The sequence below is a fragment of the Oncorhynchus keta genome, chromosome 16, assembly GCF_023373465.1.
Source record: "Oncorhynchus keta strain PuntledgeMale-10-30-2019 chromosome 16, Oket_V2, whole genome shotgun sequence".
NCBI lineage: Eukaryota > Metazoa > Chordata > Actinopteri > Salmoniformes > Salmonidae > Oncorhynchus > Oncorhynchus keta.
This window is the reverse complement of record NC_068436.1, coordinates 13,254,479-13,281,932: the sequence shown is the minus strand read 5'-3', so window position 1 is coordinate 13,281,932 and position 27,454 is coordinate 13,254,479. Positions and strand designations below refer to the sequence as shown.

General features: G+C 43.7%; 2 protein-coding genes across 6 annotated transcripts in view; one reads left to right on the top strand and one right to left on the bottom strand.

Moving 5' to 3' along the window:
* Window positions 1-293: 293 nt before the first annotated feature.
* Window positions 294-27,359, bottom strand: sh3d19 (SH3 domain containing 19). Of its 4 annotated transcripts, none has more exons than XM_052464705.1 (22): window positions 27,223-27,359; window positions 27,027-27,118; window positions 25,979-26,068; window positions 17,874-17,913; window positions 15,865-15,905; window positions 15,453-15,492; window positions 14,916-15,051; window positions 14,303-14,483; window positions 12,960-13,985; window positions 10,728-10,838; window positions 10,127-10,239; window positions 9,319-9,359; window positions 8,960-9,191; window positions 8,392-8,460; window positions 8,022-8,168; window positions 6,762-6,834; window positions 6,215-6,345; window positions 4,173-4,461; window positions 3,504-3,550; window positions 3,107-3,293; window positions 2,573-2,682; window positions 294-939 (listed from the first exon to the last, which is right to left on the bottom strand). In XM_052464705.1, the coding sequence occupies exons 2-22, from the start codon at window positions 27,073-27,075 to the stop codon at window positions 829-831; spliced, it is 3,264 nt and encodes a 1,087-aa protein (XP_052320665.1). In that variant the 5' UTR covers window positions 27,076-27,118; window positions 27,223-27,359; the 3' UTR covers window positions 294-828. The 4 variants fall into 4 exon arrangements, with proteins under 4 accessions (XP_052320665.1, XP_052320663.1, XP_052320662.1 ...); XM_052464703.1 differs by having other exon boundaries at window positions 12,960-14,090; window positions 14,303-14,462; XM_052464702.1 differs by having other exon boundaries at window positions 12,960-14,090; window positions 27,223-27,357.
* LOC118371740 (FHF complex subunit HOOK interacting protein 1A-like) overlaps window positions 26,092-27,454 on the top strand; it is a 49,857-nt gene continuing 48,494 nt past the window's right edge. The window contains exon 1 of one of the 2 annotated variants that reach the window (XM_052464710.1): window positions 26,092-26,159. The gene's annotated coding sequence lies outside the window, so the exon portion shown is untranslated. The remainder of the gene's footprint in view (window positions 26,160-27,454) is intronic. The other variant, XM_052464711.1, reaches the window with a different exon arrangement.

Below are 27,454 nucleotides of genomic sequence, written 5' to 3'. Positions count from 1 at the left end.
CACCCTGTTTGGATAATTACCTAAATGTTCATGTTTGAGAGAAGCTACCGCAATCTTGCTCACTCAGGTCTATGGCTAATTTACGATCCACATTTCCACCCTGTGAGGATGATACACCTAAAAAAAAAAATCACTGTTTAAGCTTAACGTCAAACCTTGACACTTTCCTCAAAGTTATGAATGACCCTGTTAAGGAGAAGTCAACAAAAAAGTCATGAACCAGCTACCAGAAAAGGCTTAGGGGGCTACATACATGCAGTATTGTAAGAACCACAATTCATAGTTTGAGGAAATATTGTACTACAACAGCTCTATTTAATGTGCAATGGTGTGGTCAACATGTTAAATACTGCATATCTGGATTAGAACAAAGCTGGTAAAGGTTTTGTGGCAGGAACTTCATATGAATGCATGTTACAGCCAGCCATTCTCCGATGCATCGTCATACAAAGTTATTTCATTATTTGGATAGTCTGTAGTCCTGTAGATGCTCTATCAGTAACATTTCAACTAGCCCTAACCCTTACCGTAACCTTCAAGCAGTTGCTTATCAGCAGATAGTAGGACCACATACAGATGGACTATCCAAATAAAGTGATCCTTTCACATTTATACATACTATTAAAAAAACACCCCTTTCTGTGGGAGATTGACCGGACAATGTAGTTTTAAGCTTCAAAGTAGAGTACTGCAGTCCAGTGGGGCAAAACGGCACTTTGGAATAGTCATCTTTCAGGTTCTCATATTTCCATAGTTCAAAAGACATTACTCGTGATGAAACCACGGACACAAAGTAGTTCCCCAGTGTCTTTGTTAATGGTAGATTACTCATGCCAGCACTTGCATATAATTTTTAGGCACCAATGCTCGCTTCCCCCTCAACTCTCCCAGGAACCACTCATCGTCAATGGACTCCACGTTGGTGATGATATCCCCCGCCTATAGCAAGAGAAAGGAAAGTTATACTGTAGGCCTAGTACCTGTAGTGTGTGTATGTATATACACTGCTCAAAAATATCAAGGGAACACTTAAACAACACAATGTAACTCCAAGTCAATCAAACTGTCCACTTAGGAAGCAACACTGATTGACAATACATTTCACATGCTGTTGTGCAAATGGAATAGACAACAATTGGAAATTATAGGCAATTAGCAAGACACCCCCATAAAGGAGTGGTTCTGCAGGTGGTGACCACTTCTCAGTTCCTATGCTTCCTGGCTGATGTTTTGGTCACTTTAGAATGCTGGCGGTGCTTTCACTCTAGTAGTAGCATGAGACGGAGTCTTGCAGGCTTGCTGTGTCTGTCAGCGGAGTGTCCAGAGCATGGAGGTGCTACCAGGAGACAGGCCAGTACATCAGGAGACGTGGAGGAATAGTCGTAGGCCGTAGGAGGGCAACAACCCAGCAGCAGGACCGCTACCTCCGCCTTTGTGCAAGGAGAGGCAGGAGGAGCACTGCCAGAGCCCTGCAAAATGACCTCCAGCAGGCCACAAATGTGCATGTGTCTGCTCAAACGGTCAGAAACAGACTCCATGAGGGTGGTATGAGCGCCCGACATCCACAGGTGGGGGTTGTGCTTACAGCCCAACACCGTGCAGGACGTTTGGCATTTGCCAGAGAACACCAAGATTGGCAAATTCGCCACTGGCGCCCTGTGCTCTTCACACTGAGCACATGTGACAGACGTGACAGTCTGGAGACGCCGTGGAGAACGTTCTGCTGCCTGCAACATCCTCCAGCATGACCGGTTTGGCGGTGGGTCAGTCATGATGTGGGGTGGCATTTCTTTGGGGGGCCGCACAGCCCTCCATGTGCTCGCCAGAGGTAGCCTGACTGCCATTAGGTACCGAGATGAGATCCTCAGACCCCTTGTGAGACCTTATGCTGGTGCGGTTGGCCCTGGGTTCCTCCTAATGCAAGACAATGCTAGACCTCATGTGGCTGGAGTGCGTCAGCAGTTCCTGCAAGAGGAAGGCATTGATGCAATGGACTGGCCCACCTGTTCCCCAGACCTGAATCCAATTGAGCACATCTGGGACATCACGTCTCGCTCCATCCACCAACGCCACGTTGCACCACAGACTGTCCAGGAGTTGGCGGATGCTTTAGTCCAGGTCTGGGAGGAGATCCCTCAGGAGACCATCCACCACCTCATCAGGAGCATGCCCAGGCGTTGTAGGGAGGTCATACAGGCACGTGGAGGCCACACACACACTACTGAGCCTCATTTTGACTTGTTTAAAGGACATTACATCAAAGTTGGATCAGCCTCTAGTGTGGTTTTCCATTTAATTTTGAGTGTGACTCCAAATCCAGACCTCCATGGGTAGATCAATTTGATTTCCATTGATAATTTGTGTGATTTTGTTGTCAGCACATTCAACTATGTAAAAAAAAAAAGTATTTAATAAGAATATTTAATTAATTCATTTCTAGGATGTGTTATTTTAGTGATCCCTTTATTTTTTTTGAGCAGTGTATATACACACACACACACAACTGTTGATTGTAATAAACAGAATGTTAACTATTTTGTGGTAATTAACTATTGAATGTTGACAGAAATACCTTCAGTGAGAGCTCCTCTTCACATTCAGCTGTGAAGTCGAACAGCGCTTTCCCTCTGCTTCCTTCTCCATTAGTCACACTCTGCTGTCTGTCCAACACTGGAGAGTTGCCTGGACAGAGACAAAGGGAATCATCAGTACCTTAAATGTCCTATGTTGCCCTATTGAGTAGTCCAGGAATATCTGTCAGAGGCAGCTGGTGGGAGGAGCCTTGAGGATGGGCTCATTTTAAAGATTAATGGAACGGTATCAAACATACAGAAACCATATGTTTGACTCCATTCCATTAATTCCAATCCAGTATTTACAATGAGCCCATCCTCATATAGCTCCTCCCACCTGCCTCTGGTATATAGGCCTATTCAAACTGGGTTTTAAGTTGAATGTATCAGTAGTTGTTTTTTGTCATGTGTCAATCACCCCAGCAAAGTTATTTGAATTAAATAAAAAAATAAAAAACTCCTTGATTTATATATCAAGGGGATGAATTCGCCTCCTACCATAAGATGGCGCCATAAGAATGCCCTATTATTACCTGAGCTGGTCTCTACGAAGGCTGTGGGGAAGAATCCTTCTCTACCGTTAAGCCTTCCAGAGCACCACTCGGCGTCTACATGCTGTGTGACCAGGATACGGTCTCCCTGTTGGAAGGACAGTTCCTCTTCTGCCTGGCCTACAAAGTCATACAGAGCCACGGCCCACTCCACTCCTGACGAACCAGACTATAGACAGGGATATACATGTTAGTGGACACTCTCATACTCACGGTCTCATACACAAGTACAATCACTAATCATTGGATATACACACAGACGTCATTAGGCTACCCCAGACTACAGCTAAGGCCAAACACCAGACACTGACACACCTGTATCGTGACGTTAGTTTTTGTTATGTTGTAAAGACTGGTAACGGTACCACATGAACCATACCTGTATGGGTTTGGCAGCCTCTTGGGTCTTGGTTGAAGAAACCATGGCTGAGAAATGCAGTAGCGATATTCAGATAGAAAGCATATTGTGTTGACAGTTGCTGAACATAAAACTGAATGGGGAATGAGTGTGTGGGCGTACACTAGTACACTGCTAGAGCCAGTGAGAAGTACATGCAGCATACAGAGTGAGATGTAGCGTATTAATAATAAGGTTTTCGTACAGGGGCTTACACAGAGCTCCTGACTTAAACATGTTGCACAGATTCCATACATTCCGCAGAGGGAAGTATCAGCCTACACATTACGAGAGAGATGGAGTAGTTCTAGAGAAACCTTTTGTACTGGTGGATAAACTGCAATAGGGGTACAGGATGTGACGATACAGCTAAAATCCCCCGTGCCAAGAATAAATATTTCACTGTGTTTGTGGCCTGGCCACCTTTGACTTTACACTATGACCTCAGATACAGCATGTCGGAACGACATGAACTTCCGTGGGAAAATTCCTATGTCTCCAATTCTCTGATTATGTTTACAATGTCAAGATAGGGACACACATCTCAAGCCGAGGTTCCTTAATGATTTAAAGGCCCCGTCTGTGATATGTCATTTTATACAGTATATTCCATTTCAAGCTAAGAAGTGGGCCTTGAATTAAAAGTCCTACCAGGTAGTGCCATCTTGGTGGGGAATGATTGCTGTGGTTGTGGCGGAGGAGGAAGATCTTCTATGATATCCACAAAGTTGATGGGGAAGATTCCAGTGTGGGCCCCTATCTGTCCCCTCGCCCACTCCTCTTCCATGTACTCCTTTAGCTGAATCACGTCTCCCTCAGAAAAGGTTAGCTCGTCACTCTGCTCACCCTCGAAGTCGAACCGCGCCACACACCTTGGTCCACTGACTGTTGCAGGGGGGGGCCTTGCCTTCTTTGTGTTGGTCAGTGTTGGTGCATTTGACTGAATAGAGAAAAAAATCATAATCAAAACACATTGAAAGCATGTATCCTATACAGTGGGGGAGTATTTAGTCAGCCACCAATTGTGCAAGTTCTCCCACTTAAAAAGACTATGACAGACAAAATGAGGGGAAGAAAATCCAGAAAATTACATTGTAGCATTTTTAATGAATCTATTTGCAAATTATGGTGTAAAATATGTATTTGGTAACCTACATACAAGCTAGATTTCTGGCTCTCACAGACCTGTAACTTCTTCTTTAAGAGGCTCCTCTGTCCTCCACTCGTTACCTGTATTAATGGCACCTGTTTGAACTTGTTGTCAGTATAAAAGACACCTGTCCACAACCTCACAACAGTCACACTCCAAACTCCACTACGGCCAAGATCAAAGAGCTGTCAAAGGACACCAGAAACAAAATTGTAGACCTGCACCAGGCTGGGAAGACTGAATCTGCAATAGGTAAGCAACTTGGTTTGAAGAAATCAACTGTGGGAGCAATTATTAGGAAATGGAAGACATACAAGACCACTGATAATCTCCCTCGATCTGGGACTCCACGCAAGATCTCACCCCGTGGGGTCAAAATGATCACAAGAACGGTGAGCAAAAATCCCAGAACCACACGGGGGGACCTAGAGAATGACCTGCAGAGAGCTGGGACCAAAGTAACAAAGCCTACCATCAGTAACATACTACGCCGCCAGGGACTCAAATCCTGCAGTGCCAGACGTGTCCCCCTGCTTAAGCCAGTACATGTCCAGGCCCGTTTGAAGTTTGCTAGAGAGCATTTGGATGATCCAGAAGAAGATTGGGAGAATGTCATATGGTCAGATGAAACCAAAATATAACTTTTTGGTAAAAACTCAACTCGTCGTGTTTGGAGGACAAAGAATGCCGAGTTGCAAAGAACACATCCAACATCCAAAGAACACAATACCTACTGTGAAGCATGGGGGTGGAAACATCATGCGGCTGTTTTTCTGCAAAGGGACCAGGACGACTGATCCGTGTAAAGGAAAGAATGAATGGGGCCAGTATCGTGAGATTTTGAGTGAAAACCTCCTTCCATCAGCAAGGGCATTGAAGATGAAACGTGGCTGGGTCTTTCAGCATGACAATGATCCCAAACACACCGCCCGGGCAATGAAGGAGTTGTTTCGTAAGAAGCATTTCAAGGTCCTGGAGTGGCCTAGCCAGTCTCCAGATCTCAACCCCATAGAAAATCTTTGGAGGGAGTTGAAAGTCTGTGTTGTCCAGCAACAGCCCCAAAACATCACTGCTCTAGAGGAGATCTGCATGGAGGAATGGGCCAAAATACCAGCAACAGTGTGTGAAAACCTTGTGAAGACAGAAAACATTTTGACCTCTGTCATTGCCAACAAAGGGTATATAACAAAGTATTGAGATAAACTTTTGTTATTGACCAAATACTTATTTTCCACCATAATTTGCAAATAAATAAATTAAAAATCCTACAATGTGATTTTCTGGATTTTTTTTGTTGAAGTTGTAGTGTACCTATGATGAAAATGACAGGCCTCTCATCTTTTTAAGTGGGAGAACTTGCACAATTGGTGGTAGACTAAATACTTTTTTTTGCCCCACTGTAGATCACTTTATGGGCTGGTTTCTCACACAAAAGACTTTGAATAGAGACTTTATTGAACAGTTTTTCGTCCAGGAGTAGGCTTAATCTGAATCTTGGAAACCAGCCCTATCTCTATAGCTGAAACATTGACTGAAGTCTTACCATAACTTTGACATAGCTGACAGGGAAGAAGCCAGAGGAGCCTCTACAGGAGCCACGGTACCACTCACTGTCCACCTGCTCCACATTGGTCACCACATCCCCCTCCCTCAGACCCAGCTCCCCTGGACCCTCTGGATAGGATACAACACATGTCATTCAAATCCCACTGCTTACACCAACTGACAACACAAACTCTAGCATGAACTCTACTTTGTGGATATCAATTGCTGAGGGAAAAACAACTAAGCAATAAATATATGCCAGACATATTGCAAATTACTTGAGGTGATTCAAATCTGTAAACACTTTTTTCTTCTAGATTCTAAAAGTTACTTGGCGTGGACATGTTTGGGGGAACTCAAAACAGCTGTAAAAGCATGCCAGCCATATTGGAATTTATTTGACATGATTAAAATCTAATAAATTACTTAAAATATTGTAAGGTGTACAGTCCAACAGCCAATGTGTTTGTTAGTATAGGACATAGGAGACTTGTTAGGTTGTGTGTTGTGGTGGTCAGTGTGCCAGAGTAGGTACTGTTCTGTACCTGGGGTGAAGTCATGGAGGACCTGCACCTGCAGACCACTGCTGTCTCTACGAGACCCAACTGTGCTGACACCCTGTAAGAAGAGAAAACACATCCAGTATTATGTGAAATTTACAGAAACACTTACAAAAGAGGGATTTAGAGACCAAACTAAACTAAAAAAAATACTCCACGTTCACAAGGAAAGTTCCTATGTGGCTACAAAGAAATAAAAAACAATTGGTGTAGATATACTAAACATTGGCTACCTCCTATTGAGTTTGACTAGCCTAACAAAATAGGGGGTGGCCAAACTAAATATGGGGTAGCCTAACAAAATAGGGGGTGGCCAAACTAAATATGGGGTAGCCTAACAAAATAGGGGGTGGCCAAACTAAATACGGGGTAGCCAAACAAAATAGGGGGTGGCCAAACTAAATATGGGGTAGCCTAACAAAATAGGGGGTGGCCAAACTAAATATGGGGTAGCCTAACAAAATAGGGGGTGGCCAAACTAAATACGGGGTAGCCAAACAAAATAGGGGGTGGCCAAACTAAATATGGGGTATCCTAACAAAATAGGGGGTGGCCAAACTAAATATGGGGTAGCCTAACAAAATAGGGGGTAGCCAAACAAAATAGGGGGTGGCCAAACTAAATATGGGGTAGCCTAACAAAATAGGGGGTGGCCAAACTAAATATGGGGTAGCCTAACAAAATAGGGGTGGCCAAACTAAAAACGGGGTAGCCAAACAAAATAGGGGGTGGCCAAACTAAATACGGGGTAGCCAAACAAAATAGGGGGTGGCCCAACTAAATATGGGGTAGCCTAACAAAATAGGGGGTGGCCAAACTAAATATGGGGTAGCCTAACAAAATAGGGGGTGGCCAAACTAAATATGGGGTAGCCTAACAAAATAGGGGGTAGCCAAACAAAATAGGGGGTGGCCAAACTAAATATGGGGTAGCCTAACAAAATAGGGGGTGGCCAAACTAAATATGGGGTAGCCTAACAAAATAGGGGGTGGCCAAACTAAATACGGGGTAGCCAAACAAAATAGGGGGTGGCCAAACTAAATATGGGGTAGCCTAACAAAATAGGGGGTGGCCAAACTAAATACGGGGTAGCCAAACAAAATAGGGGGTGGCCAAACTAAATATGGGGTAGCCTAACAAAATAGGGGGTGGCCAAACTAAATAGGGCGTAGCCAAGTTGCCTGGAAAGTAAGCGGGCAGACATGTTTTGATTGACAGCTCATTGTAAATGGTTGAAGACATTACTTGTGACAGAGCTGGTTTAGTTGGGGCACTGGAGAGAGGAGTGATGACTTTCATGTGAGACTTCTGGACTCGGCCCCGGATGTCTCCCACTTGACATTCAAAGGTCTTGTGGTCGAGCTGCTCAATCAGCAGCAGCAACTGATTTTTCTGTGGGAGAAAAAGAAGCATTTGATATTAATTTCTTCTAAATTGTATTTTCCTTAAAGAAAATTTGTATTACAAAACAGTAAGGTGAAATAATAGTAAATAGTAAATCCATAAAACTAGTGATCAAATCAGGTTTAAATACAGTAGTCAGTAACATTTTCTCATATCATGTTCTTGTTGTTGCTAAAAGCAAAACCTCCAACACATGCAGACAGTGATTTACCTGGAATGAGAGTTCCCCTGTGTCTCTCCCACTGTAGTCAAACTCTGCTATCCCGTGGGGAAGTCCAAGCTAGACAAACACACATGACAAAGAAAACATTCAGAAAACATACACAGACTTAATATGTGACACTTGCCACAATTACAGTACACAACAGTTCCACTGAAATACACCATGGATCTGCCTTGGGGGGGGGCAGAGCAGGCTGTCTCGGGGGCAGCAAGGGCAGAGCAGGCTGCCACGGGGGCAGCAACAGAGCAGGCTGCCTCGGGGGCAGCAGGGGCAGAGCAGGCTGCCTCGGGGGCAGCAGGGGCAGAGCAGGCTGCCACGGGGGCAGCAACAGAGCATGCTGCCACGGGGGCAGCAGGGGCAGAGCAGGCTGCCACAGGGGCAGTAAAAGAGCAGGCTGCCTCCGGGGCAGTAGGGGCAGAGCAGGCTGCCTTGGGGGCAGCAACAGAGCAGGCTGCCTCGGGGGCAGCAGGGGCAGAGCAGGCTGCCTCGGGGGCAGGGGCAGAGCAGGCTGCCTTGGGGGCTGCAGCAGAGCAGGGTGGGAACTCTAAGCTCTCACCGTGTATTGGTTGTAGAGACAGTGGCCAGGGTTGGGCCTGGGGGGAAGCACAGGTCCCTTCTTCTTGGGCTTCTGAGCCTGGGGCTGCTTGGGTGATGGAGCTGCTGATGAAGCTGGTGCTCTACGGGTAGAGAGGGATTGACGTGGACCATTTATCCGGGGCGGGGGTGGCCTTCCTGGGCCTACTTTTGCTGGAGGTGGGCGAGGAGGGAGGACCTTAGTCCCACCAGGCCTGGAAGAGATCAACAGCAGTATGAAGTTAATTAAAGCCATGTGTCGAGGACTGTATCTAATATGTTATCAATGGATCTTTACCCCTCTTCATCCCCTAAAATGACCCACGATGTGATGTTACTGACCGAGGAGGGAGGCCCGGTATGGGCTCAGAATCAAAGGACTCCTACAGTTCAAATCAACAGAAAAAAGGTTGTTACTATTATGTTCAAGGAAGCAACGTGGCAGTCTAGAAACAGATGTGAATTGATGACAACCAGGGTACTTCTCTAATCTCTCCCAGATCACATTTAACACCACACGGGATTGAATGACCTCCCCTGAACAAAACAGACTTACTACGCCTACTACCATCACAGCGCTCAGCAACTAGGGCAACCATAGCAACCGAGTTAATGACTGCTCAATGTGCCCTTCCTTAGCCACTGCTAACAGCTAGCTGTACAGTACTAGTCAGTCATTGTTCACACTACACTGGCCCCTTTGTGTGGTCTGCGGTTGAGAACCAACCGCAGGTGGAAGTAATGTTGGCGGTGGCCAGGTAAAAGCCTGGTTTGTCAGGCTAGTTTAGCACTGCTTCTGACAGGGCTGGTTTTCAGACCACCATGAATGAACTGACACTAGATAATCGTGAGTGACGCTGAATAAAAATACAAAGTAGCACCTTGACTTCCATTTTTATGTCCTTTTAGCTAAGCCTTCTTGCTGCACAAAAGCCCAGTTATGTCATAGCCAAGCCGGGCAGGGATCTATTGACTGGCTCTGGCTTCACCAGAGAGAGTGCAGTATCATGGTGGTGTGGAGGAAGAACTATGTCAGTAATCTCTTGTATTTCCTGTTTTCTAGTAGTAGAAGAGAAGCTAAGTAGCCTACTGTGGATCAATAGTGCTTCTTTTGGAGAAGTATATGGGGAAGGAAGATGGTAGCACTTACCTGGAAGGGGAAGCGGGTTGAGATGCTTTGTTTACGGGTCACGGAGGATGGCAGTGACCCTACAGGCTTCTGTGCAGGGAGAGGAGGAGGGTTGTCCAAAGTCCCATCGAACACTGAGAGAGAAAACAGTCAACGTTTTCGACTGGACACACTGTACTGTACAAACCATACAGTCAACTCTTAATTCATGCAAAGGTTTGGAATCATTGTATTTTTTGCACTAATTCAATGGCTTGGTGTTGCCATGAATGAACGCTCTGAGATGGAACATGTACATACTCAAACTACGTGTCAATGTAAATAAAGTATTGAAATTCGTATTAACTGACTCACTTATCAGGAGTCGACTGTACACACTCACTAAGACACCAAAGCACAGACACGCACATTCAAACATCCACACCTACAGTTTGTTTGAGAAAATGGCTCGCCAGCAAAAAGAAATCAACAGCATCTAATTCGTCATTTGGTTATGTCAAAATGTTTTATCTTGGGTAGACCCAGATGGAGATCAGAGGACCTTTATATAAGGTCATATATATGTGGATATGGAGCCACATAACTCACTACTCAGAGAGTAGAGCAGGAGGACTAGACTCACGGTTTCCTTTACTGGGCACTCTAATGGTGGTGGGTCTTCTGGTTACAGTCTGTCTGCTGAAGGAGCTGCCGCCACCCACATCACTACGCACAGGGTTCACTGGGATATAGTCTGGAGAGAGACAGAGACGGCCAGTGTTGACTTCTCAATTTTTTTGTCAACATATATGTCCTGCATTAGGACTATATGACAAATTCTAAGCATTGTTTAAAACCTTTAATGCCAATCTGGACCCTCTCTTTCTAAAATTATCCGCCGCAATTGTTTCAACCCCTATTACTAGCTTGTTCAACCCCTCTTTTGTATCGTCTGAGATCCCTAAAGATTGGAAAGCTGCCGAGGTCATCCCCCTCTTTGAAGGAGGAGACACTCCAGACCCAAACTGTTATAGACCAATATCCATCCTGCCCTGCCTTTCTAACGTCTTCGAAAGCCAAGTGAAAAAACAGATTCGAATCCCACCATACCTTCTCCGCTATGCAATCTGGTTTCTGAGCTGGTCATGGGTGCACCTCAGCCACACTCAAGGTCCTAAACGATATCATAACTGCCATCGATAAAAGACAGTACTGTGCAGCCGTCTTCATCGACCTGGCCAAGGCTTTCGACTCTGTCAATCACCGCATTCTTATCTGCAGACTTAATAGTCTTGGTTTCTTAAATGACTGCCTCGCCTGGTTCACCAACTACTTCTCAGATAGAGTTCAGTGTGTCAAATCAGAGGGCCTGTTGTCCGGACCTCTGGCAGTCTCTATGGGGGTGCCACAGGGTTCAATTCTCGGGCAGACTCTTTTCTCTGTATATATCAATGATGCTGGTGGTGATTCTCTGATCCACCTCTACGCAGACGACACCATTCTGTATACTTCTGGCTCTTCTTTGGACACTGTGTTAACAAAACTCCAGACGAGCTTCAATGCCAAACAACACTCCTTCTGTGGCCTCCAACTGCTCTTAAATGCTAGTAAAACTAAATGCATGCTTTTCAACCGATCACTGCCCACACTCGCCTGCCCGACTAGCTTCACTACTCTGGACGGTTCTGACTTAGAATACTAAGTCTACAAATACCTGGGTGTCTGGTTAGACTGTAAACTCTCCTTCCAGACTCACATTAAGCATCTCCAATCCAAAATTAAATCTAGAATCGACTTCCTATTTCGCAACAAAGCCTCCTTCACTCACGCTGCCAAACATACCCTCGTAAAACTGACTATCCTACCGACCCTTGACTTCGGCGATGTCATTTACAAAATAGCCTCCAACACGCTACTCAGCAAATTAGATGTAGTCAATCACAGTGCCAACCGTTTTGTCACCAAAGCCCCATATGCCACCCACCACTGCGACCTGTATGCTTTCGTTGCTGGCCCTCGCTTCATATTCGTCGCCAAACCCACTGGCTCCAGCTCATCTATAAGTCTTTGCTAGGTAAAGCCCCGCCTTATCTCATCTCACTGGTCACCATAGCAACACCCACCCGTAGCACGCACTCCAGCAGGTATATTTCACTGGTCATCCCCAAAACCAACTCCTACTTTGGCTGCCTTTCCATCCAGTTCTCCGCTGCCAATGACTGGAACAAATCACTGAAGCTGGAGACTTATATCCCCCTCACTAACTTTAAGCATCAGCTGTCAGAGCAGCTTACCGATCACTGCACCTGTACACAGCCCATCTGTAAATAGCCCACCTAACAAACCTCATCCCCATATTGTTATTTATTTTTGCTCTTTGCATCTCAGTATCTCTACTTGCACATCATCTTCTGCACATCGATCACTTCAGTGTTTAATGCTAAATTGTAATTATTTTGCCACTATGGCTTATTCATTGCCTTACCTCCCTAACCTTACTACTTTGCACACACTGTACATAGATTTTTCTATTGTGTTATTGACTGTACGTTTGTTTATTCTATGTGTAACTCTGTGTTGTTGTTTTTGTCGCACTGCTTCGCTTTATCTTGGCCAGGTCGCAGTTGTAAATGAGAACTTGTTCTCAACTGGTCTACCTGGTTAAATAAAGGTGAAATAAAATAAAAAAAATAAAAAAAATAAATAAATACATTTAAATACATTTAAAAAACTGCAGGCTAGGGACGTTTTTTTAAATGTAGTATCGATAAAGAGGTTATAAATTAGCTTATATGTGTTTTAACTATACTTAGAACACTTATACTACTAAGTTGACCAGTTAAGTAACTGGTGAAATGCATGCTGCTGTACTTACTCGTGGGGTTGTCCATGTATTCATTCACTGCCTCTGTGGTGGTGATGGAGGCTGAATTGTGGTTGTTGAGGTTGAGGCCCAGCGGCTCCTTGCGAGGCTTCTCTGGAGAGATAGGAGGTACCAACCTGGGTTCATCCTCCTCTTGGGGGAAGAGGTTCTTGGCTCTGGCCGCTATGGAGAGCCGCGACCGGGAAAGTAGGGCTGTCTTGGCGGGGGGTGGAGCCTCTGGTTCTGGTTCTTTTGGTTCTGGGACTATACTGGGTTTTCTGTGGAGCATGGGTCTGGGTGCTGGGGTTGGGATGGAAGGAATAAAGGGAGTGGAGAAAATGGAGATTGCCCCCTGGTAGTTATTGCCATTACTGGGCTTCTTGATTGAGGGCTTGGGGGCAAGGGCTGGGGCTGGTTTGGCTGAAATCACAGGGGGTTTGAGGTGCACGTTCCTGGGTAGAGGCTCTGGTTGTTTGAACTCTGGTTCCCCATCGCCCTCCTGGCTCTCAAAAGCCTGGATCCGGGCCCGGATGTTACGTTGGCTGTGAAGGGCGGCCATGTCACCGTCCTCGTCACCTTCCTCGCTTTGGTCGCTCACGTCAGTTGGCGTCTGATTGTCACTAGTGTTCTGGTCGCATAGGTCCACGGGACAAAACACATCTAATAGTTCCTGTAGGTACTTCCCCGAGGGAGGAGCCTCGACTGCTGTGTCATCTACAGAGCTGGAACCACTGTCACTGAGCCTGACCAGAGTCTGAACTTTGACCTCCTCTGTGATTGTCTGTTTGCAGGATTTGGAACGAGGAAGTGGGATGGGACGTTCAGTGGCTACTGGGACTGATGAGGAGGGGACTGTAGGTTCTAAGAACGTAGTGATAGTGCTGGGTTCAGAAGGTATTATTGGCCCATCCCATTGTACAGAAACAGATGGAGTGAGAGACCGGGTGTTTGGGATTGCACAGCTGACATCTGTTGGGCTGGGTTGGGCTGCGGCTGACTTGGGGTCAGTTTGGTTCTTAGTGTTAGTGGCTGTGGCATCTACTTGGATAAGACCAGAATCAGATACAGCTATTGCAGTGGTAGAGTCACTTTGCAAAGGCTTGGGTAAGTATGGCCTTGGTGGCTTTTTTGGCTTTATTTTCACTGAGAAGCAAGAGATTATAAACAATACATTTAGACTATACTCACACCACTTAGATGTATAAAAAAAACGAATGAAAACTTTGACTAAAAAGTGACGTTACATTGTTTTAGTCGTGGTAATACAATGATATGATATTTGACAACTATAGAGTTTTCGTGATGTTGTCAGCTAACCCATCTGTAACCATCACTCTCATTCTCACAAGCCTCACCTGTAGACTGTCTCTTCTCGATTGGCTGTGAGGATGCAGTGCATTCTGGGCCAGCGGCGGTGTCGTCCTCCACAGGGTCAGTCTGCGTGGCAATGGTCGTGGATCTCCGGCGGGTGGCGGTCAGCGTGACAACGGTCTCCTGGGTCTTCTCCTTGATCACCTGGTCATAGGATGGCGGTGGCTAAGACACGAGAGAGAAGACACACACACACACACACACACACACACACACACACACACACACACACACACACACACACACACACACACACACACACACACACACACACACACACCAAGCAAATGTGTAGCGGTGTGTTTATTATAACTTGTATTCTACATGCAAGCTTGCTACCGTCCTACATTGACGTCCTATAGTACTACAACATGCAGAACCTGTCGTGCTTGTTTCACTGACAAATTATGTTTGCTTTGAAAGTAGTTAATCTGAAACATTACACTGAAAACTGTGAAAGACACAGGAACATGGTAAGGTTAAAATGGTAAAAGTTCAAATCCATGCAGAACACACCCAAACTGTGAACAGGCCAAGAACACAAACCCTGCTGTCTCCCCTAGTATTAGAGGCTGATGTTAGTTAAATAAACAGTACCTGGGTATCTGATTGGATGCTCCCTCCCCAGATGGGCTGCGAGGTAGGCAAGGCTGCCGTAAATCCCCCAGAAGCCCCTGGTAACCATCCGTTGGCAGCGAACGGCTCGGCTGACAGGATGGTGATCTCTGGACGTCTGAAAGACAAACAAGTCCATTACGCACAATACAGTAGACTGCCTCAACCAAATGTGACATGCAACAGACTGTTGACACTTGTCTTATGTTGACACAAAGCCTTATGTAGCCATCAATTGTCATAAATCATTATATAGCTTTTTGAACACCATATGTGGCCATAATTTTGTTTTTGTTTATATGCCATTTTATAGACCATATCACTTTCTTTAATGGTTATTCACCAGTTGAGTCGAGGACTGTAAGTCAACATAAATAATCAGTACGTATTGCACTGTAGAGCACAAGTTCTTTGCCACTGTGCACTTTACCTTGAAGCATTTGGGGTTTGATTTTTGGAATACTGAGAGTAGAACTGTATTCAATCAGAGAGCTACAGACAGACCATGGATTACTTTACCTTCTGTCTCTGGTCTGTTCACTTTGGGTGCTGGTTCTCGCTGTGGGAGAAAATGACATGAAACTCATCTCTTTCAATCTGATATGTAATGAATTGAAAGAGACATAAAAAAACACTTGGGGGATTTAATCATGTACAATAGCTATATACCAGAGGAGGCTGGTGGGAGGAGCTCGAGGAGGATGGGCTCATTGGAATGGAATATATGGAGCAGAGTCAAACACATCAATGTATGGAAACCACATTTGATTCCGTTCCATTCATTCCATTCTAGCCATTACAATGAGCCCATCCTCCTATAGTTCCTCCCACCAGCCTCCTCTGCTATAGACAGACTTTAATCATGCTAGGTACAATATAAAAGTATGAGAATATACCAAATAATGGACAAACTCAACAATGAGAAACTCACTTCGCTTGATGGCAGCTCGTATTGAGGACAGAGGTCCTTGGCTGGAAGAGAGAAGAGTTACCATTGAGGAGAGGAGAGTTTGACTGGACAATAAGATTTCTTACATTTATACAACCTGAGAAAGCAAAGTATAATGATGGCAACAGTCAAACTCCACCGGACTACTACACTGGACAGACAGTGCTAATTATCCACAAGCCAACCAGCCACCTTTATAGGCTTGAACCAGGACAGAGGAATTCTCAACAAACTACAAATTACAAACTCAGCAAATAATCCTGACATTTGAAAACATTTAATTGTCACCCATAGGTAGCCGAGACTTCATATACGATAAAGTAAAATAGATAATATATACCCCTTGACCTCTAAAAGACCTGAATAAGTGCAGAGTAACACCAAAAGGAGGATAACAACAGCGTTGATAGTTGCATCAAACCTCTTTAGCTGCAGTGGTCCTCTCTGCACTGCAGTTGCCACTGGGACGGCCACATCCTCTATCTCACTCTATCATCAACTCCAATCCACACAACACAGCTACCGCTGCATACTGCAACCAAAAGAAGAGCCTGCCTCCGGTACATGCGCCTGTTATACGCCAGTAATCAGAGTGAGAATGAGACAAGTACTAGAGACGGCGGCACAAGAAAGAGGACAATCATTAAAAAGCAAGCCCTTTGAAGAGTTCAACTCCGCTTGCAACTTTCCACAATCCCTCTCCAGAAAACCCTTAAAAACGCAGCAGGACGCAGATTCAATCCACTGAATATCCTTCGGCATCGCCCATCTGGTACTGTAACAATGACTCAGAAATACCCCCAGTCTAACCCCTCCTCCTCTGGCCACCACATACATCTACCAAGCCCAGTGTGGTGTCCAAAAGTGCACTTCTGCAATATAACCACCCCTCTTGCTGATCTGTATTCCCAGGTCTGATCTGACTTCCTGACTAGTGGAGTGTTGGAGCTGACACCGCACCCCTCCCAGGCTGTGCCAGAATATGTTCCCAGAAGGGCCAACTACGCAGTCTCAACGGAACGGGGTCTTGTGAACAGGATCCAGACCAGACCCCCACAGGCCCAGCACCTTCAACACATCCTGCTCATTAACTGAACTGGAGATGTGATATAAACCATCTGGAGAGGAAGACAGCAACACGTCGCCCCCCCCCCGCACTACGTGGATAATTAGGACTATTAGCTAAGACCATAAACAAATAGAACAATAGAGGTTAAACGTCCAATAGTTGATCAACAATCAACAACAAAAAAAATGGTTTGTATTGGAACACGTTGACGTTTGCTGTACTTTAACAGGAGGCTGGTGAGAGGAGCTATAGGAGGACGGGCTCAGTGTAATGGCTGGAATGGAATAAATTGACGTATCAAACATCTGGAAACCGTTTCACTCCGTTCTATTTATTCCATTCCAGCAGTTACAATGAGCCCTTCCTCCTATTGCTCCTCCCACCAGCCTCCTTCTGTGTCAATACCCTGGATTGGAAGACATTGAAAAGGTTCTGAGTTTTAATGAGTTATCTAGGTAGGGTATACCATGTTGTGAAAGAAAGGTTACAGGGTTGAAGTCAGTTTACTGAACTGAAATGGAATTGACCCTAACCCTGGACGGTAACCAACTTGGCTCTGGGGGCGTCAACAACTGAGTCCGTGTGGCTTGGTCCCCCATTCAAAAAGCTCTGACCTTCGGACACAGTGGACACAGTGTCCGACCGTCTGTCAAAGAGGATGGATCAGCGGATTGTTTGCTACCCTGCACCATTCACAACTCTCCCTCAGCAGAGCTGCCTGTTAAAGAGACAGTGTTCTGGCCACTGCAGTCCTGACAGAGCCGTGGAGCAACAGAGGTGGCTAGGTAGAGCTGGAACAACCCAGTGTTTATACTGGACCGTGCAACATTATCACAGTATTAACACGTTTCATTATCTGTATTGAGCAAGACAGACACATTGAAAAGGCTCAATATGTAATTCAATGATATGGATAACTTACCTAGAATGAAGAGCCTCAGACTTATTTCTCTCTGTTCGATCTGAAAAGAAAAGTAACCAGTGTTTTCTTTTTAACGGTCACATTTGAAAGATCAATTTCTAACTAAGAAAATACCCTCATTTTGTACACAAACAAAGCAAGCTGCAGGTACAACGACACAGGACAAGTGAACAAAATAACTATGGGCGTTGCATACCTTCTTGCCGTTCAAAAACTCGAACAACTACATTCAGCTGGCTCGACATTCTAGTCTGTTCTTGATCAACCAGTTACAAAGAATGACATTGACATGCAAATAGCGAAAGCATTTTCAAAAACAAAACCATTTCTAAACACAAATAATTGTTTTGTTAATGCTCTCATCTTTATTTCATCAAACCAGACATTATCTCTATGATCTGTATAGCTACAATCTCAAAGAAAACCAGATGTTATTGTGGGTGTAGTGAAATGCTTGTGTTCCAAGCTCCAACAGCACAGTAATATCTAATAATACACAACAATAACAAAAAAACTAAATACTGCAAAATTGCTTAGGAGCTAGAAGCAGAGCTGCCATGTCTGTCAGCTCCATCAGTGATCACAGGTTCAAAGTCATACAATACACATGAATTACCTGTATTATTTATTTCCTTCACTTTCAACCAGTGACCAGGTTTTCAGACTCAAACAATAGATGTTGATCTGACTGAGTGCCACGACTGGAGCTCTCTGAGGAGGTGGACTGGCTAGTGGTCTACAGAGCACAGCAGCTAAGCAAACATTTACATTCATTTGACTATACTACAGTATATGAGTGTATGAGGCCTTGGCACCATAATAACTAAAATAAATCAGAAAAGTAGGTCATATGAGGATATTAGGATCCCTTTCTGTTAAAAATCATGCATTAAGCCATCTTAATATTTTGATGCTCATTTTTGTTAGCATCCTGCTAAAAACCTGACGCCATCGCCTCATTCTCTTACAACCAGTATGATACTGATACAATGTCACACTTGCTATCTGCCATATGCCTCTGCCTCAAACTTATGTTACGGACTCTACTGAAAGCTACTTTGAGGAAAAATGTGCTGTGGTTGTCCCACCTAGCTATCTTAAGATGAATGCACTAACTGTAAATTGCTCTGGAAAGGAGTGTCTGCTAAATGACTACAATGTAAATGTAACATTTTTACCTCACTATGAAACAAAAAAGGTAAAAGGAAGTAACAGTTTGTTAATGAATCAAATCCTCAGAGACATTTTCACACATTTCTTTGCACTTTGGTCTGTGAGAGATTGTTTACCTGTCTCAGTTACAGTGACAAAGTCAGAATGGGGAGAGGTTTTCCAAGAGGAAATCGTTTGACATTTACATACCAGTAGATACAATGCCATACACACACTGGTCAAAGGCAAGTGCAATGGAACAACGAATAGGATTCAATATCTAGTGGATTTTCAATATTCAACATGTGCTTCATTTACAAGTTACCGAGCTGTCAGTTGGAATACAGAGCAATCCCTGCTGAAAGTATTGTCGATAACCTACTGTGAATTGTACTGACAACATAATCTCACAGCGAAACATAGCAACAAGAGATGCTCCTACCTGTTAACGTTTTAAACACATTTCACAAATGTCCCCCAAAATGGTGTGTATTATTTCCTTCAAGTCCCTCCCTACTTTTCCATGCTGTGTGTTGCTGTGTAAAGAAACAAACTCCATGACCACGAACGACAACAGAGAAAGGGAGGGGTCTCCCTCTCTCCCTACTGGCTGGTGTGTTGACTTGGCCAATGTGATCAAATGGAATGTGGCCATTCAGGAAGTACCACTCTACTGTCACTCTCCTGCTCTACAGATGGTCTGATTTTAAAAAGGCACAGTTCACACAAAATACAAATATGCCAGGCTTTCTTCTGGCGTTGCTTGTTACCAACTGAACTAGGTCATTGAGTGCATATTTATGTTATTATAGGGGTTGTTCTGGGTTTGTTCCAGCCCAAAACCTGTGTTTATCTAACAGAATCAAATCAACATGTCTTCCTGTGTCAGAGAGAGCACAATACTGTGTGTCTTTCTGTCCGTCTTCCCTATTGGCAGGGTGTTAATGGTGGGCACACCCATTCTGACGCCACATCTCTGTTGGCCAGATCATTGTATTTCCCTATTGTAGCACCACTCCCTGCTCTGGAAACATGCATACCTCTATTATTTGGTCATCGGTCTACGTTAGTGTTAGGAAGTAGGCTACATATTAAAAACCTTGGCATACTGTGGGACTATGCTTTGCTGGATTAGAAGGTGGAGTCAACAGTTACTCTATTCCAATCCATCATAGATAATACATTCGGACACAGTGCCACATCATTTTAGTAATTTAGCAGACGTTCTTATCCAAAGCGACTTCGGATACTTTTTCATACTGGTCCGCCAGAGGGAGTCGAACCCACAACCCTGGTGTTGCAAGCGCCATTCTCTACCAACTGAGCCATAACATATCCTCTTTTCTAGAAGTCACTCAGCAGGTCGTGCGACCATTATGAAACACACCTTCACTTTTATTTTAGATAAGATATAGCTGTGGAAACCAGGCAGAAAAGCACTCCATCCATAGAAGTACTTTCATTAGATACTTATTATTGCTGGCTTAGTGAAGAGGCTCAACCCTCTTTCTCGGAGTGGTGGGAGAGAGACATTTGCCAGGTCATGGACTCCTCCTTCAGAGGGCTTTTAATAGTAAATATCCCATGACAGGTTATGGACAATTACAAAATAAACAAATAAATAAAAATATAATATTAATAGCCTATTGAATATGAAATAAATATCATTTTTAACACCAAATAGAAGCAACAAAACAAGAGAGGATGCAAAACAACTAACTCACTAAAGAGAAAAGAAACAGAGATATGGTTTTAAAGCTGATTTGCTTGCTAAAAGACCAGCTTCAATAATAACCATTGAAGGGAACCCATACAGAAACACCACAAAACAACTCACTATGACACATGCTAACATCACTCAGATGTTGCAGCCCTCTGTAAAGAACAAGTGGTAAGAGGGAGTGTAGAAAAAAAGCCTCCCTCTTAATATGCAAGCTAGGCCCAGGACTTCAAACCAACCAGAGAGGTCAGAAGTAAGGTTACATCACATGGAGGGTGGGGCTAGGATATGAAGGCACAGCAGTGTGGAGACAAGGAGCTAGTTCCCATCCCTAGTCAGTCCATAAAGAAGCATCTTCCTCTAGATCCCGACCCCGGTAACATGGCATGTTCAGGAACGTGATCTCTCATATTCTGGGTTTATTTATACAGGGCAAGAATCTCTGCTTCTTCCCAGAACCCCATAAGACTTCCAGGGATTTTCATATCCTTGGATCCTACTTCCCACACAGGCAGAACAGACACTGATGTCCTCATAGGGTAGAATCAAAGTCTTCCCTATACTTTCTCAAAGGGAGTGTTTCAAATAATTTAGGGTGGGCTGGGGGTTAATGGCTGGGTAAGTGGCAGACGGGTTGATGGGTGAACGCAACAGCTGCACATTAACCGTGTCCAATCCAGAGCCATTGTGGGTCCGTTTTGAGAGATGTTCTGTAGGAAGTCAAACCCGTGGACCAGACAGGTCAGTTGGACTAGCCAGTAGAAATAAGGAACAAAGTCAATATTGTGTGTCAATTACTGAACATCTTTTTATTATGTTAATCAATGATAAACTATCGGGCAGAAATACATTTGTTTAAATTTTATTAATTTAGCAGACGCTCTCATGCAGAGTGAAATACAGTAGTGAGTGTATACACTTTCATAGTTGTTTTGCACACACCCCCCCCCATGTGAAGCACTATGAATACAGGTCAGTTGGACTAGCCAGTAGAAGTATATTGTGTCAATTATTGAACATCAATTTATCATTATTATCGTTAATCACTGATAAACTAGCTGCCAGAAAGAGTGAAGCATTCTGGGTGACATTGAAACACCAGCTTTGGTGCACTGCACATCTATTTTCTCTCGAGGCTCTACAGTACATTAATATGTACATCTCATTTGCTACAAGGGAAACAGGCTCCACATTAATATTTGAGAGCCTTTTCATCACACAAAAGAAAAGAGTTATTTCACAGCTGTCATTGGGCTGCCTCCATGTGGAGTCAAATTGATAAGTAATGAATTTGTCGACGTCGAGTGGGGAAGCTAGTATTTTACAATGGGACAAAAATGGGACGAGTCAATTAAAATCTAACATGCCTTTTTGGAAATAGACAGTTTAATTGCCAAATACTAATGATGGTTGGATTTGTATTAAGTGATAAGCCTCAGCTAAGGGAGACACGATTCTTCAAAGGAAGACAAAATATGAATTTCTCCTTCTCCATACTCCTACAGTCACCCGAGGGTGAGAGAGACAGAGATGAGGGGGTCTAAGTTATATATATATATACACACATACACACATACATACATACATACATACATACATACATACATACATACACTCTCTGCTTGGAATAATACACAGTCAACGTGGAACAGATGTTATGTCCACGACTATAAAAGCATAACATTGTGAATGTGGAGCGCTCTATCCTTGCATGAAAAACAGACAAGAGGAGACAGACATGATCATGTCACCTATGAATAACACAGTGTCAGGAGCTGATTCTTAACATTTATTTTACCTTTATTTAACCAGGCAAGTCAGTTAAGAACAAATTCTTATTTTCAATGACGGCCTAGGAACAGTGGGTTAACTGCCTGTTCAAGGGCAGAACGACAGATTTGTACCTTGTCAGCTCGGGGGGTTTGAACTTGCAACCTTCCGGTTACTAGTCCAACGCTCTAACCACTGCCGCCCCAGACTCATGTCAAGACATGATTAGGTGATGTCAAAGATTGATGTTTGGGGGAGATGACAGTCTAACGGAGATCTTGCTCAATGCAAGGAGATTAAACTTTGGCCAATTGAAAATGCAGATGAAGAACAGTATGCACAAAGTAATCATCAATGATAACATATGGCATCATACGGTGCATGGCATATGAGATAATGTATATTACTCTTAAAAAGTGACAAGCATATACTGAAGCCTTAATAGGCTAATCTCAGCTTGTGACAAATAACTTCATATGATATAGCCTAGCTAGCCTACACACATGTGAGGTAGAGTTGGCAGTTGGCACCATTATCAAGTTACAAGACAACAGTTCATGTTCGCCTGTTCCATCACTCTCTACACAGTCAACCCACCTGCCCATAGGATCAAATCAAATGTATTTATATAGCCCTTCTTACATCAGCTGATATCTCAAAGTGCTGTACAGAAACCCAGCCTAAAACCCCAAACAGCAAGCAATGCAGGTGTAGAAGCACGGTGGCTAGGAAAAAAAACTCCCTAGAAAGGCCAAAACCTAGGAAGAAACAGAGAGGAACCAGGCAATGAGGGGTGGCCAGTCCTCTTCTGGTTTTGTCGGGTGGAGATTATAACAGAACACATGCCTGAGATCAGCCTGATCTCCCAATACAGACAGCTGCAATTAACTCAGACCTGAACTAACACACTGGGCATGGAGGCTTGTGTTGGGTGGTGTGTGTCTTTACTGGGATATCAGGTGTTTGCTCAACAGGTGTTGCTGCTTAATTCTCCCCTAATTACAATAGGAAGGTCTAACCATTCTATGGGTCTAAACACATTGTTAGATTGGAAATCGCTCGGCATAGAACCATGTTTAGAACCAGAATTCAAAGGTGAGGGAAAGTTCAATATACCAACAGCCATTGAAATGTAAAATAGTAAACCAAACGCAATGACTAAAATCAAATCAAACTTTATTTGCCACATGCGGTACAGTAAAGTGTAGACTTTACCGTGAAATGCTTACTTACAAGCCCTTAACCAACAGTGCAGTTCAAGATAAGAAAATATTTACCAAGTAGACTAAAATAAAAAGTAACACAATAAGAATAACATGGCTATATACAGGGGGCACCGGTACCAAGTCAGTGTGCAGGGGTACAAGTTAGTTGAGGTAATCTGTGGGGGCAATTGTCTTGCCATGCGGTAGACAATTTTATGGGCTTTCCTCTGACACCGCCTATTATATAGGTCCTGGATAGCAGGAAGCTTGGCCCCAGTGATGTACTAAGCCATTCGCACTACCCTCTGTAGTGCCTTACGGTCAGATGCTGAGCAGTTGCCATACCAGGCAGTGATGCAACCGGTCAGGATGCTCCCGATAGTGCAGCTGTAGAACCTTTTGAGGATCTGGGGACCCATGCCAAATCTTTTCAGTCTCTTGAGGAAGAAAAGGTTTTGTTGTGCCCTCTTCATGACTGTCTTGTTATGTTTGGACCATGATAGTTTGTTGGTGATGTGGACACCAAGGAACTTGAAACTCTCGACCCACTCCGCTACAGCCCTGTCGATGTTAATGGCGGGCCGTACTTTTCCTGTAGTCCACGATCAGCTCCTTTCTCTTGCTCACATTGAGGGAGAGGTTGTTGTCCTGCACCACACTGCCAGTTCTCTGATGGTGTTGGAGTCGTGTTTGGCCACGTAGCCGTGGGTGAACAGGGAATACAGGAGGGGACTAAGTACACACCCCTGAGGGGCCCCAGTGTTAAGGATCAGCCTTGGCAGAAGTGTTTTTGCCAACTCTTACCAACTGGGGGTGGCCCATCAGGAAGTCCAGGATAAAGCCTACATACATGTATTCATTTACAACCCTTTCTCTTGATCTACATGAAGATTGTGTGGCATAAGAGATATGAATATGAACACATTTTAGAAGTGATTTCATCAGGAAATTAAACGACAAAAGCAAAAATATACAGAGCCAAAATTAACAGGATCAACCTGTCTGCCAAGTGCCAGTGGTTTTCCAAATACATTTCCAGCAACACAGTTCGCACCAAATGACACAGCTTGGCTGGCACGAGATGAGGAATATTTTAAGTGTCAGGAGATGTACAATTTGTTGTGTCATCCTTCCTTCCTGTCTGGCTGGCAGTTTCCCAGACCATTTCCTTGTGGTTGTAGCACTGTTTACTGACTGCTGTATCTGATACACACAGGTAGTTGCTACCAGCTGCTGTATACAAGTATACTTTCACTGAATGACGTAGTGAGGGCATTGTGTCAACCATAGCAGCTAGATACTGTAATGGTGCAGAACAGAACTAGGGTTTATTTTTATATAGCACTAGAAACTGATTTGTTGCTAGAAGGCATGAGAGAAGTGAGAGAGCAAGGGTTTTCAAACTCAGGTTTGTGTACTATATATATATATATATATATATTTTACATAGATACTTCTTTGATTTTTTTTATGTGAACAATGATTATTTTAGGAAAATCGCTAGCTGCAACAGAATAAAATTGTTGATACCATTGTATGTCTCTGCATCAAGTATGAAGGAAGTTAAAGGTAGTTGTACGAGCCAATGCTAACTAGTGTTAATGCAATGACAGGAAGTCTACAAGAACAGTTAGCATTCTAGCTGATCTTGTTGATTGGACTCTACCATCTGAAGTAGTAATTTTCAGATAGAAAAACAGTTTCAGTGTCAATTTAAACAATCAAAACCAGATAGAAATCAGGCAGAAAATATATTTTACTATTTATATTTTTTAATAATATATTTGAGAACTAACAATCAAATAAAAGCTAGACAGTGAGGGAGAATATAATTTTTGAAAAACTGGGCATTCAGGTTACATGCCCATTGATTTTGTTATAATGTTTGAGCAGAGAAACACACCATTAGCCATGGGAAAATGCATATAATTGCTGGAAATTAGTAGCTTCAAAACTGCCAACAAAAAAATCTCAGCTCAAAGGAATGGAACAATTTGTAGAATTGCGTAACATTTGCTTCACAACAAGAAGTTATATGAATTAAATTTTCAGCTAAATTGTATAATTTCCTACACACTTAACCATATGTTTCATGATGGAACACTGTTCCAAGTTGTCATGTTCATGGGTTAAAAAGGTAAAAGTCCACGTTTTGAAATTATATTACCACAAAGTGTCAAACACATGTAGCCTACTTCAGGAGACGCTGTATCAAAATTACAAGACGTTGACGATAGATTGTTGACAAGTGGACATACCTGTTGCTTGATTTCGGTTCCGTATATCCCTCAACTCCTCCGCCTCTTCTCTTCTGGCTTCAGCCATAGGAGACGAGAACACTGCGGCGCCTGGTAATTTCCGGCAAATTAGAACCGTGTCATTAAAAAAAGTATTGACTGAGGTGGTTAATTAAATGTGTGTTGTGAACAGTCTCGGCTGGTGAGTAAAATTGGGTCTTTACGAGTTGAGAAAACCTGAAGCAGGCCTACGCCGGTCAGAGAGTATAACTTTCTACAACTGTGTTTGTGTTAATGTAATTTTGTAGAATATGAGGGGTAGTTAGGCTATAGCTCCCTACCTTGTCCGCACAGACAGTAGCCCGACCCGAATGTCAACAACAGGAACTGAATTGTCTGGCAAAAGTGGTATCACAAACGGAGATGGTGTCCCGGAATTGAGAACAACTGAGTGGAGTGGAGTTGACAGACCGCAACAAAAGTTTCTCTCCTCACCAGAATATCTGAGTAAAACCACTGCGACCCGAACACAAAGAATTGTAGCCAAACGGAATGAGTGGTCACAGTGTCCTCTTGTGCGTATGTTATCCATAAAACATTTTTTTAAACACCCAAAGCACCGCTATTTGACCATAGATACCCAGACGGCCGCCCACAGTGATGATGCTAGTCATTCATTACATGTTACGGCTTGCAGAGACAGGCAGATGCTGTTTTTTTTGTTGAAGCACATACAAATGAAAAGGCAGCCTACTACTTTACATATTAGCCTACTAACTGGGTTGAGTTGTGTAAAAACAAATGTTGTAGTTATTCAAGCTAGACGTAATGATTAGATATACAAATGTATATTTTTCTCTTCGAGGTAATCTGATTTCCATACTGTACGAACTCTTCCTCCCACACTGTTGCACCACCAGTGTGTGACTCGCACCTGACTCTGGTGAAGACAAGACAGTCTCCCACCTCGTCTCCTTGGGGCATGGTAGTTCCACAGGTATTATCTTGTTAGACAAAGAACAGTTCGCCAGTAAAGACCACTCGTTTACAGCAGAATGGTCTGACTCACCACAACCAGCCTCTGACCGTGTTTGACGATGATCGTTTGGTTTTGACATGGCTGCCTAAAGTCGACCTCCAGAGGACAAGTCTTCATCACACCTTTGATCATGAGTAAAAACATAAAGGCTGACTTTTATATCTATTGTGAAGCATAGACAAAAAGCACAAACATTTAATACTATATCTATTACGGTATAGCCTACCATTGCATCTAGGAAATCAAATCGCTGAGGTAGTATTTTGAATCCCATTTTGGGTGTTGCACATCTATCAATTAATCCCCAAGTTTGATATCTGAGTATTGGCACACAGTTCAAGCACATTATAAGTTCTCTACAGCATAGAGACAGAGAAATACCACTGAGACTGTCTGAAAGATTCATAGTCAACTGAGCAATTTCTCAGGAGATGTACTTCAAATTATAAGCACTAGAT